At 35.2% G+C, this 13,247-nt stretch overlaps 1 protein-coding gene and 2 pseudogenes across 1 annotated transcript; 1 reads left to right on the plus strand and 2 right to left on the minus strand.

The window, feature by feature from the left end:
* Window positions 1-902: 902 nt before the first annotated feature.
* LOC120208352 lies at window positions 903-3,656 on the minus strand (annotated as a pseudogene).
* Window positions 3,657-5,792: 2,136 nt separating this feature from the next.
* On the plus strand, window positions 5,793-7,112 carry LOC120208427 (vestitone reductase-like). The gene is made up of 3 exons (XM_039207711.1): window positions 5,793-6,506; window positions 6,596-6,785; window positions 6,891-7,112. Exons 1-3 carry the CDS (start codon window positions 5,858-5,860, stop codon window positions 7,030-7,032), a joined length of 981 nt encoding a protein of 326 aa, XP_039063642.1. The 5' UTR covers window positions 5,793-5,857; the 3' UTR covers window positions 7,033-7,112.
* A 2,549-nt stretch (window positions 7,113-9,661) lies between these two features.
* On the minus strand, window positions 9,662-11,692 carry LOC120208491 (annotated as a pseudogene).
* Between the last annotated feature and the right edge of the window lie 1,555 nt (window positions 11,693-13,247).

Below are 13,247 nucleotides of genomic sequence, written 5' to 3' on the forward strand. Positions count from 1 at the left end.
GAATCACACAACTTTATTATCCATAATTTGAAAGTAACTGGATTTTATGACGACACGTTTATTCGAGGTTTTAGGCTGGTTCATGGTTTGATTAGTGCATTGATTGAACCAAAGGTCATATATTTTGTCCGGGATACATTTGGCCCAAACCTAAACCCAGCAGCCCATTGACAATACCAACGCCCAAAAGCTGAAAAAAAGAGCGGGAAAATTGCTGGACACCTGTTGCTGCATTCTGCTAAGCCAGCCCCGGCCAGCTCACACCGTAGCACCAAATCCGCGACAGCAGTAGCCCTAGCACGAAAGTAACAAAATGACAACTCAATCCCCAGATTCAAAAACAGCAGAAGATCATGCAAAATGGAAAAGAACAAAAATTGTAATTAAGAAAGGGTCCTTGCTCTCGATTTGTAAAAGGAGGTATAAGGAACCCCAAAAAATAGGGTAAGGCTGTCCTTCTCCACCTGGAATTGAACACAGAAGCAATGCAACAAAAAAAAAAAAATCGAAACAACCATGCAGAGCAATATCAAGGTTTAAGGTAGTTGGCATTTCGTTTTAGCGTTTCCAGTAACCATTTTTCTATTGTATTTCAAACAAAAATAAAATAAATAATTATTTTATTTAGTTTTAATTTATTTAGCATCTAATCATATTTTATTCATTCAAATTTATCATGAATTTTAGGTGAAAATCATCCAACTCATCTGATGTGAAATATATTTTTTCCATTCTTATTTGATAACTTAAAAAAATTGAAAAAAGTATTTATCTATCTATCTATATAGATAGAGAGATAGATATTATAATATTTATTACAATAATTATTTATCTATCTAGTATAATAGAATTAACTTCTATTTCCTTCAAATCAAAGGACCAAAAATAAAGAAAAAATGATATCAACCAAAAACAATCTCTATATTTCCTTCTAATCAGTATGTAGGTACAACAAATCTACAATAACCAAAGTAAGATATAACATTTTAACCATAAAATTACTGTAAAAATTGTAAGGCCCATTTTAACCATGCTTGCCATTCTCTCTCTCGATCTACTGTAATTTATAGGTGAAGATGCCAGTGGGAACGAACAGTTAGAAGCCGAAACCCGACCCCAAGTAAAGGCGGCGATGGCCAAGGCTTCTGTATCAACAGTGAGGGGCAAAGTCTCCTGGACGCCGGATTTCCATTTTAGAACTCTTGGGAATCAAAGTCAGGCTTTGATTCAAGACCCTGAAGTGCCGGTATCCGTCGTAAATCCTCCTCTGAATAGCTCGGAACGAACCAGTATCGCTTGTCTGTTCCAAACACCTATATATAGACCAACACCACCAAAACTTAGTAAACAGACAACAGTTAGCATGTCCGAAAAGCCAGGCTACAAGAACAAATACTGGTTTCAACCAGACCATCAACTGACCATATCATCAAAGCTTTTCTTTTGGACGCAAGAATTACACATAACGGAATATAGCAATGTATTTGCAGAAACAGTTAACCTGTTCAAAATTTTTCTTCCGACCAAGGTCATAACGCCATTTTGGAGTTGTTTTCTTCTCGTATGCCTGTTTCAAAGACAGTCACCGATTTTATCAGCAACTTGTGCAGGCATTCTTGAAGATTAGCCAACAGATGTCCCTAAATTCCTATAGAGGATATTCGGTTAATCTATTAAGAATTTAAGATATTTAAGTTTCACCAAACATTAATGCTTCTTTTCCTCCCTCTGTAGGACAGGAACGATTCGGTTACTCACAATAACGATATTGCATGTCTATTCGTATTATGAAATGGTACTAATTACTAAATTCTAAAATAGTAAATAATGACAGACTCCGAAAGAACCAAGTAGTACCTCGATAGTTGTGGTATTAGCAGCCACCAAAGATATATGCATGATCAAAAACCCCATGACGCTCAATGCAAATGCCAAATTCAGAACTGTAACAGGAGAACATGGTCATACATTTCTATGTAGTCACAGAAGCTAATCGGGTCAGAAAATAATTCCAGGCAGTCCATACCAAAGGAAAGGAAAGTGGTAGCAAGGGTGCCGGGGCTTCCGGGGATTTCTCCGTCACCAAAGAACGCTAAGAAATGAGGCAACAAGGCTAAAGTCACAAGAGTAGTCTCGAGGAATGTGTAAAACTGCATTATGTTCGAATACGTAGTCAAAGCAATGCCAAGAAAACCGAAGTTCATTTTATGTTTCTATAAAAAATACACTCCACATCTCAATTTATATCCTGTAAGAGACATGAAAATAGGAACTTCTTGAAGCTAAGGTGAAACTACAAAAGCATAAAATGTACGGAAAAGAAAACTGATTCGAATATAAAGCAAACATACCAAGAAAAGCAGGAAATACTTGTAATTTTGTGCACCGACGCAATTGACAACCCAAACACAATGATGATCCATCTTTAGAACACACCGCCCACCTGAAACAACAATACCGATATGCAACGAGTCATCGACAATTAAGCATTATTAGCAAATTAAGAAAAAGAAACATAGGACTTGGGTGTATGAAGAACCCACAAACAGAACAATGATGGCAGCGAGGTGGTTTCAGCTGGTTGCATTTCCTACAATATCGAATTCTTTGATTTAATGTGTCTGGCTGCGAACAGTCGAACTCCGAACCGTCCAATGGGTCAACCTCCCCTCTCTCCTCATCCATAGCTGGCCTCCAGTTAGGAGGCACACCACCCGGATCAGTCAAAACAACAGAAAAGTAACTCCATAACAGCATCACCAGCTGCAGAATCACATCAAAGTTCCAACATCTAGAATAAGTTCCACAATACAATTAAATCATCTATTGTTTTTCATTCATTTAGCAATGTGATTACATTAAACACAATCCCAGATCCCAATCCCAAATATAGAAAAATGTCCTAAATTGAGCCTTGTATTCTAAAAATACTGCAGATTTTTCCTTTCTGAATATGAAAAATGTAAGAATTCACAACAACTAAGGCAAAAATAAAGAAAAATTAAGATCTAGAGAGACCATTGACTAATAAATAAACAAACACAAAACTCGAGCTTGGATCTTTCCAAAACCAACTTCAATGATTATAACAAAAAGGCAGTCTTTATTAGTTAAATTTCAAGATATCTAATCCAGAGGCAGAACAAGTAAATCCTAAGAAAACCCAAGTAACAAGAAATATCAAAGAAACAGAAGAAGATTCATTTGGGGGACTTACGAAACAATGAAACAAGAACAAGATAAGAGCAGCAGAGAGAAATGAAAGCCACCATCGAATAAAGCAGGGCCATAATTAGTCAAAACGACAGAGTAATAAGTGACACCCACGATCCCTAAAACCAAGAGGATCATGATCGAGCCCAGACCCCTGAGAGCCGTGCAAAACTTGAACACGTTCCAAGCCATCGTTGCTCCAGATCTGTGCATGACACCCAAACTAACAATTAAGTCAAAAAAGTTCAGACTTCTGTGTCTTCTTCAAAGTACTGGGATCGTAATTAAGGTTGCCTGAACGACTCAGAGGATGAAGGAATCCGTATCTTTGTCATAGAACTGGGATCGTAAATAAGGAAACAGGGATTGAAGCGAAACAAGAAAAAGGAAGTCGTCTCTTTTTTTCCAAGGATTTTCCCCAACAATATCCTGTTAGAGTGTGATTGTGTAGCTAGAATTTATGGGATTTGCTCAGTGTTTCGAATGTTGAGTTAATAATTCAGTTTTTTCTTAAAAAATAAAATAGAAAATTGTATTACAATAATAAAATAGAAACTTTTGTTTTCTTTTTTAAATACAGAAGGAAGAAACTAAACTTTAAGCTAAACTGCTTATGAGCATTCTGATATTGCAACAGTGATAATATTAATTAAATTAAGATTCAATTAATATAAATATGTAAAGTTTAATTATAAAATAAATAATTTAATAGTGATAAATAAGCTAGAGGTACTGTTTACACTAATACTACTTGGATCAAATAAAAATTTGATAACCCTTAACAAAAATTTGAAGTTTAAATCTTGCTAATAGAAATCTAGTGTTGAGAAAGTTTTATCTTCCTTTTAGGGATAGGATTGGATTCAGCTTCAAACATATTTGATTACAATTACAATGACCACTAAAAATAAGGGGTCTCAAACCTTAAAAAAATATACAACAGTGATTTCTCGATCATATAGTGTTGTTTTATTAGATTTATAATTATTAAAGTAATAAAATATTTTTTTAATTATAAGATATTGTTTTGTTGAGTCATTCTACTATTAAAAGTTACAAAATGATCATTTAACTATTCATATGTTCTAAACTAGTCCTTTTATGTAGAAAAATTAACGATCACCTGAGCTAGACGTTAACATGTTGAATGGTATATGATAAAATATGATCCCAATTTTCTGAGTTGTATTTTGTGAATCGACTCTACATTTACATTATGTCTTCAAGCCAATGCTTGAAAGCAATAGTGATGTCAGTAGATATCATTAAAATATAATTTTATCATATCACAATCAGTATGTTGACGCCTAATTCAGATGTTCGTCAACTTTTTAACATGAAAGAACAAGTTTAGAACATATGAATAATCGAATAATCATTTTGTAACTTTTAATAGTAAGATGGTTCAACAAAACAACGTCCTATAGCCGAGGGATTATTTTATAATTTTTATAATCATGAAACTCAATAAAATAATAACTTATAATTGAAGATCATTTGTGTACTTTATCCAAAAAAAAATTGTTACCTCATCTTTCGCGCTTTGTAAACTCTAGGACTAGGAGTGAGGTGTGGCAGGTCCAATCCAGGCCAGCCCGAGCCAGAGTTAGACTTTCATCTCCTCAGCCCAAAAGATGCCTAATTGCTAATTTCTCTCATTATTATTTTATGCAAAAAAAAAAGTTTCCATAAATTTAATTTAATTCACAATATGATATGAAATAAAATATTTATAATATCATATGTGATTTTTTTTCATAATTATATATAAATTAATTTTAATTTTATTTTATAATAAATTTTATTATTGATTTAATTATACACATTTAAAAGAAAAATATTCAATGAACTTTGAAAAATATGATTTTTCCCATACAATAATTAAATGTAGAATGATACAAAAACTTATGGACATGATTGTATAAAATTAAACATCATATACCACATTATACACTCTAGCCAATAATAAAATAATATTATTGCAATGAGAAATGTTCCAAAATTCTCTATTTTTTTCATTTCCCAGAAGTCTCCAGTCAAGTTTGGCAGCTCCACGGTTACGGACCCTTCTAGATATTTGTATATAGATGACCATCTTCTAGAAATACTGTATAATAAATTAATAGAACTTCTACAATGACCGTGGAAAGTTAATCATAGAAAATTCAGAATTGAAAATTAGATACATGAAACTAATATGATTTTATGTTAGAAAGGTAAACATATAACATTTTTAAATAAATTTATAAAAATTTGAGGGGTGAAAATATATTAATAAAAATATATTTTAAAAATCGAAATTTTAAGAGAGTGATCTCACAGCCGCTCAACCTCGGCCCATCTGATCATTTCTTTCTTCTTCGGGCTCAAACAAAATGCTTTTTCGTCAAATAAGTCGTCACGATTAACGCCAAATCGTCATTGCATACGCATCAGCATCGACGAAAGTTGATGAAAAGAGAAGGGCAGCGCCAGCGGGTGGCGTCGATTCCCAACAAGCATGTGGGAAACACTTACCGTACACGTGGTGCACACACTATAAGTAAGAGATCAACTTTACATCTTGAACGCAAACTATTTAATAGGTACCGAGGCAAGAACTGCAAAGCACCCCGAGACAAAAAAACAAGGGAGGTATTGGGAGATGGGAAGAGATAAAGGAGCTGTTTGCGTCACCGGAGGAACCGGTTACATCGGGTCGTGGCTGATCAAGGTGCTTCTTGAGCAAGGTTACTGTGTTCATACCACTGTTAGACCTGACCCTGATAACAAGAGAGACCTCAGCTTCCTCACAAGCTTACCTGGAGCAGATGAAAGGCTTAAAATCTTCGCAGCAGATCTTAGCCACCCCGAGAGTTTCGATTCGGCCATTGAAGGATGCAAAGGAGTTCTCCACGTTGCAGCTCCCATGGATTTCGAAGGCAACGAGCCCGAGGCAGTAGTGACCCAAAGGGCGGTCGATGGAGCACTAGGCATATTGAAAGCATGCTTGAGATCCAAAACAGTGAAGAGAGTCGTCTACACTTCCAGCATTTCCGCTGTGTATCTCAACAAGAGCAATGCGAAGATGATGGATGAGAGTCATTGGACCGACGTGGATTACGTGAGATCGGAACTGAACTCTTTCATAAGTTCTTATGCAATTTCCAAGACTTTGACAGAAAAGGCAGCCTTCGAATTTGCAAACGAACACGGACTGGATCTGGTGAGCATCATTCCACCTATGGTCGTCGGTCCCTTCATCTGTCCGAAGATGCAAGGCTCGACTCGCGCGGCATTGTCTCCTATCTTCGGTATAATTCGGAACTTGTCTTGATTTCTACACTTGTTACTGCTTAAGACCCAAAAAGGTCGGTTTATTGATCTTTTGATATGGGTGCAGGGAGTAAGGATGACTATAGTCTTCTTATCAATGTAGCAATGGTTCACATCGATGATTTGGCAAGGGCATTTGTTTACCTGCTCGAATATCCTGAGGCAAAAGGGAGATATAATTGTTCCTCAGACACAGTAACTATTCAAAAGATAGTTGAAATTCTTTCAACTAATTACCCAGAATTCAAACTTGCAGAGTGAGTAAACTTCTCTTTGGCATTTTCTCAAACACATTGTTATCCTAATACTGGGACCAAAAATGTAATGCATTCTTTTAACATTGTATCATTCTGGGAATGCAGTTCCGTGGCAGAAATTGAAGGCGCAAAGTTACCTGGTTTGTCGTCAAAGAAACTGTTGGAATTGGGATTCAAGTTTAAGTATGGGGTTGAGGATATGTACGATGGAGCTATTAAGTGCTGCAGGGAAAAAGGGTTTCTCTAGTAAGCTCAACTATTGAAGTCTACTTTGAAGATGAATAAATCGAGGGTTATGATGATTCAATGCTAGTGCTTCCTTTCGAGTTTTTAGCACAGGAAGTTATGGGTCATAACCTCATTGTATGGTCTATTACAAAAGGAACGGTTTGGTGCTTTTCGATAAACTAAATTTCTTAAATAAGATTAATAATTTAAATTCCGACATTATAAATAGAATATATACATACACAAGTGAAAATATACTTATTTATCTCAAACCAGTGGCTGAATAATGTTCGACTCTTCATTCTCAACCAATGGCAAAATCCCCGTTTGGCGGCATGGAAATTGATTCCCAAATTAATTGGAAAGAATATTATATACATTAAAACAGAGCAAAGCACAGAAAGGCAGAGAGATCGGACAGGAAGAAGTTGGGCATGGGGAATCTATTAGGATGGCTCGTGACCTTCTTCTTCCTCATCTCCCTTCTCTACATTATCTGTTATCAGGTCATTTCCATTCTTCCTTCTTAACGTTGATCTGGTAATATAATAATGCTTTTGATTTATTCAAACATTGCAGCTTATATGTCTTATTGATTTGGAAATCGATTCATCAATCATTACGATTCGGCGGTACGGATAAACAAATTCGTGGTGCCGGAGTTCATAATCCAAGCCGTTTTCTGTTTAGCCTGTTTAATTACAGGACATTATCTCCTTTGTTTCCTGTCTCTCCCATATTTATACTATAATTTCAGTTTGTAAGTTTTCTAATACACCGTGTTTCTTTTTTTTCATTTATCGAACAATCAATCTTCTTAAATGTGTTTCAGGTTGATTTGGACGATAGGAACTGATAATTATTAAACAGGCTTTTGGTATAGGTTTAATGCACAAATTGATCACTGAATTTGGTGATTTTCTTTCAGTTCGACCCTTGAACTTCTTGTTTGTCAAATTAGCCTCTGTTCTTTTGGGTTCGATGCAAGATTCCATTCGCTTGATACAGTTTTCCTTGTGAATTGAGGTGCAGAAGCAATGTATGAGAGTTTTTTGTTGCATGAATATGAATGCAACAACTGAGGCGGAGTCGGGATGAAACTTCAAAGGTGTAACACTCCCTACCCGACTTGAAAGTTATACACGAATCAGAGGCGTCACATACGTGAGTCGGAGTAGAAACATAACTGAAACTTTTAGGGCGTGTTGGTTCAAGTCATCTCACATCCGTTCCCCGGTTTGGTTGGCAAACATTCTCAGTCTCCGATAATCTTTTATTCTCAATGGTATTTTAGGGGTATATTATCGGGAATGTGATTACCTCTTTTCTTAGGTATTGTTGCTTTACCGGCGTTTTGTACTAAAATGTCCTTAAAAAAATTCTTTCTAAAATATCTTTCTCTGTCGTTGGATAAAAAAATTCTTCGAATGTTAAATTAAAAATTTATCCTTAAACTATTTTAGATTTACAAAAAAAAATCATAATTAGAATTTTATATGAAGTTAAGGGGTTAAAATAAAATTTTACCTTTCATTAAACCTACTTATCTTTTCAATTTTGTAAAAAAAATATATAAATTTTATGAATTTAAAATTTTTAAATAAAATATATAAATTAATTATAGTAGAATTCAACTTGTTAAAAAACAAATATATAATAAGGACAATTTGGTAAAATATACATTCCAATAATCTTTTATTCTTTTAGCCAAACACTGTAACCTTACATTCCTGCTAAACGAACCAAACATAAAATACAACATTCCAGTAATCTTATTCCTGCCGGTAATCATATTCCACTGGTAATCTTATATTCCGTGAACCAAAAGCACCCTTGTAAACTTTTAGAGCATGTTCAAACATGCAAGGGTGTTATTGTAATTATAATACAAGTAGAATGACAAACATGTAATTGTACCAAATCAAAATTCAAAACTATCAATTATAAGTCAATTTTGAATTGCATGGACGATTTCACAAAACTAGGAACCTTTGGGGCAAAAACTAAAAAAATTCAAAAGTTCTCTACAGGTTGTTTTTAGCTTTGATATTTTCAAATTAACTGTAAAGTAACCTTAGCATGAATACTATAGGTTAGATATCAATATCATATGATGGATATCAATACTAAACCTTAACCATTGAAACTCACGGCTTAATATCAATGCCAAAAACTATTGTATTTGCAATAACGAATAATATTTTTAAAAATCCCAGATTTAAACATCAACGACTATAGGGTACGTAGAATTACAAAATTTAAGGGCGTGCGAGATGCAAATATATACTTCACTCTTAAAAATATCTGTCTAATCACTACATCCAGAACTTGTTAAGTGTTGGATAACATATCAACCAGAATCTAGCAATCATTTTGTTAAGGATGAATGAAACCAGATCAAATAAAACTGGTGAAAATTTCACTACATAATTTGGAGATGTTTTAAGACCTAGGGCAGTTCTCATCAATCAGGGGAAAGAAGAAGAAGAAGAAGAGAAAAAGCAAGGGATGTCTTTGCCTGAGACATTAAAACCTAGCTGGATATCTATCAGAAGTGTTAACCCTACTTTATCCTACATTAAAACATTCGACAACACATAACACTCTCTACTCAGCCTCCCGAGTCCGAGATGATTGATCTAGTTTTATCAGATTAACCTGCAGGCAAAGAAATGTGGATATCGGTTGCCGAATTCCTTGCCTCCTGCATGGCAGTCGCCCAGTTTTCTCTCTGGGACTGGAAGGCAGCAGTATTGAGGTTTGGTTTCAGGGCATTGGAATTTTGTTGGGGGAAGCTACATCTATGCTATCCTCTTTTTCGCCAATGGAAGCCGGTGCAGCGACAATACTCGAGTTCGGTGCAGCTGGTATGGACTGGATTTTCTGCTTCTTGTGTTTTTGGACATTCTGGTTTCCCGGTAAGAAGCTGCCTACCACAACCTGATATTCGGCAAAAGATTAAACAATGTAAGAATGCCTGAAGATCGATTCCACAACCTGATAATACAAGGATTGATTAGGTGTTCATATTGCTCGGACTACTAGTACGAGGGACAATAAACGATTAATAATTGCTTCTAAAAGGTGAAGGAAAATTGCACTAAAAGGCTTCACCTGTACAGCACTGGCAGCTATCAGAAGCCCAGCAACTCCTCCTCCTACGACATGGCCATCAGCGCTTGCCAAAGATACACTCATCCCGCCCGATCGGCTTCTTGTTCCTTGAGTTTCTGTAGGCATGAAAGATCCGGACAAGGAAAGTATCTCGAACCGACCCTACAAGAAATAGAACAGTAGAGGTTTTCTATCAGCAACTAGAAAAACAAGGTAACTCGCCATATATCGAAATGTATAGTAATTTCAAGATTGCCTAACCTCGTACGTCAGAGTGCCCCCTGAAGAATTGGGCTGACAAAGTGTAACATTCGAAATTACTCCATTAGCAGATATGATACAGATAGCTCTCGGTCCTTGTTGAGAAAACAAAATCACCTTCATCGTAACATCCTTCGAACACCACAAAAATCGAATATGAAGCAAGGAAAAATGTAGACAAGAGACAACGACCAAGGAAAACATCACTTAGTATCGGCCACAAAAAAGGATGGACCCAGAAAGTCTACATAATTCTTACAGTGATTGAAAATAATGCATAAGAATGTTCCTCTGTCTTTCCCATATCGATACATACCTCACCAGCATTGACCGTGATAACATGAGGCATAAAATTCACCCCGACAGTCGAAGAAGCAGCCCATTCACCTTTAGGAAATGAGAAATTTTTACTGTTAGGTGAATAAATAATTGCAGATAACATACACTTTACTCTGTTTGCCAAACAAACATAGATCTGCTACATGGTCGAGATGGGCATGATTCGAACAACAGATTTCGACGCGGAACATGCATCTTAAGCCAGACATTACTAATCAGCCGATCTTACTGCTATAGCACGTTTCATTTTGTTGTGAGCATCTCGAAAATTCATTGATGAAAAGAAATCTAAGACACTGCAAGAATATTCCTCAAACCTCATACATGCACAAGAAAAGACAACTTTTTCATTTGCAGAAACCAGCAATATCCTTCCAGATCTGAACAATGGAATCTCAGATAAGGTCCCACAAAAAGTTCAACGAGTATTATCAACTTCAGATATAGCATCTTTCAAATCGGCATTCGAAAAATTCCGAATACATTAGGTGACCTGTTTCGAAACACTAGTGCACGACTAATTGTTCTTAGTTCCAAACCAGAAACATTACTATCTGCCACCAAATCTAGAACATGATCATGTTCAACTAAGACAACAACATAATAACGGCCTTATTACCTAAATTCTCCATGTCCAGTCCCCTGTGATGCTTAATATGGTACCCGCTACCTCGCCCTCTCCCGCACTTTCTGCCACTATTCGAGAACTCGCCTAGGCCGGGTGGGGCAGACGAGGAAATGGGCATAGGCGACAATGCCCTCGCCATTGTCCCGTCGGGCCCGTATTTCCTAGGTCTACCTCTCTTTTTCTTTTCTATGCTACCAGTTAACCCTGCACCAACCGGTGAAACATCCACCGCCATTGAGACACATCCAATATGATTGGCATTTTCGATCCTCGGTGCCATTTGATAAGCCGACGGAGCTTCTGCACCTATTACTGTAGCACCCGGATTTTCCTCATGCAAATATTAAATTATACTTAACAGAAACTCCCAGCCAGTCACCTACAAAACAGAAATCAATCAATCAAAAACCAGAAAACTAACAAAAAATACAACCTCATAGTTATCTTTCACTTGAAGCTGAAACAAAGATCATTACCACTTCGAAATACATAAACTTCACATACACACCCAAAAAAAAGAGCAAGTAAACAGATTTAGAAGACAAAATTTTCATGAAAGTTGGTCAAAAATAGGTACTTTGAAATTTTACCCCATCATACATTTCAAAAGCTAAAAACTTCAAAACCCAAAGATCCTCAATTTAAAGAGGAAAAAAATGCTCAGCTTTCAGTTCAGTTCTCATGATCAGCCCCTTAACAGAAATTGAAAATTTACTGTAAAATAAATAATTACCTAATCAACCTAAAAAAACTGATAGTGAAGCATAAAAACATTAAAGCATGGATTTTTCATTTTTACAGACCAAATAAATATCGAAGTTAAACGATGGTGTTAAATGTAGAGATCATGACCTGTAACTTCTAAGTACACAGCCCGGAAAGAACTCTTCTCTGACACTGTTTCTCAGACCTGCTCACATTTTCCTGTACCGAAGCGAGTACTTCAAAAGCTTTTTCTATCCAACCAAACAGGAATTTCTTTTCCAATTTTTCTCGAAGGAAAAAAAAGGAAAGTGTTCCCCGAAGATTAAAAAAAAACACCGGGCTTCAGAAAACCGCTGGCCGGTTCGTTTATTTTCCTTGTCCGAACAGACACTTTTTTACACAGGGAGAAGTGAAAAATAAAAAATATCTTAATAAAATAATTAGTAGGTAAAATTGACAAAGTCATAAAATCTGGTTAATAAAGGATTTGACGTCCGGTAAAGGGGAACATTGAATTAAAAATGGGATAAAATGGTAATTTAGTCAAAAGAGATGTGAAATAAAATAAGGCAGAAAAAGTAAAGTTATTGATTTAATTGATTTAAACGGTTAATTCGATCGTCGATTAAATTAAATTATTCTTAATTGATTTAATTAAATATTTTTAACTGTTAATTGAATTAAAAAAATTTAAAAATATTAATTGAATCGAACAAATTTTAGTTATTTCGATCGGCTAATTGCATTAATCGAATCTTTTCTATCTTTTATAATTAATCGAATTAGACTAAGACATAACATTAGTCCTAAAAGCCAAAATATGTATTTAACTTGAACTAAACTATCACTATAAAATTAAAGAAATTTATGAGATCTATGATTCAAACTTAATATGTCTCACCAAATATTCAAGCATTTAATCACTAAATTAGATTAGGTATAGTTTTGAAAAAATTAAAAGTTTAACTACTAAATGTGTAATTTAACCTAATATTTATGGAAAATTCTAACACTCGTACGAAAAACAGTAATTTAAAAATTTTAAAAATAATTATATATGAGATCATTGATACTTTATGAAATCTAAGTTTAATATGAGTTAAATTACGAATAATTTAGATATTATTACGAGGTATGGTTGTGTGAGAGAAACCCACGTGGTTCAATGTAAGTGCAAAATGTGTTAT

Source organism: Hibiscus syriacus, unplaced genomic scaffold (genome assembly GCF_006381635.1).
Source record: "Hibiscus syriacus cultivar Baekdansim isolate YM2019G1 unplaced genomic scaffold, ASM638163v2 tig00016563_pilon, whole genome shotgun sequence".
NCBI classification, from domain to species: domain Eukaryota; kingdom Viridiplantae; phylum Streptophyta; class Magnoliopsida; order Malvales; family Malvaceae; genus Hibiscus; species Hibiscus syriacus.

Bases quoted from the DNA above. Each gene is read 5' to 3' on its own strand.
- LOC120208427 (XM_039207711.1), top strand. From the start codon at position 5,858: ATGGGAAGAGATAAAGGAGCTGTTTGCGTCACCGGAGGAACCGGTTAC. The intron at 6,507-6,595 runs GTATAATTCGGA...ATATGGGTGCAG, and splicing joins GGCATTGTCTCCTATCTTCG to GGAGTAAGGATGACTATAGT. The intron at 6,786-6,890 runs GTGAGTAAACTT...CTGGGAATGCAG, and splicing joins CCAGAATTCAAACTTGCAGA to TTCCGTGGCAGAAATTGAAG.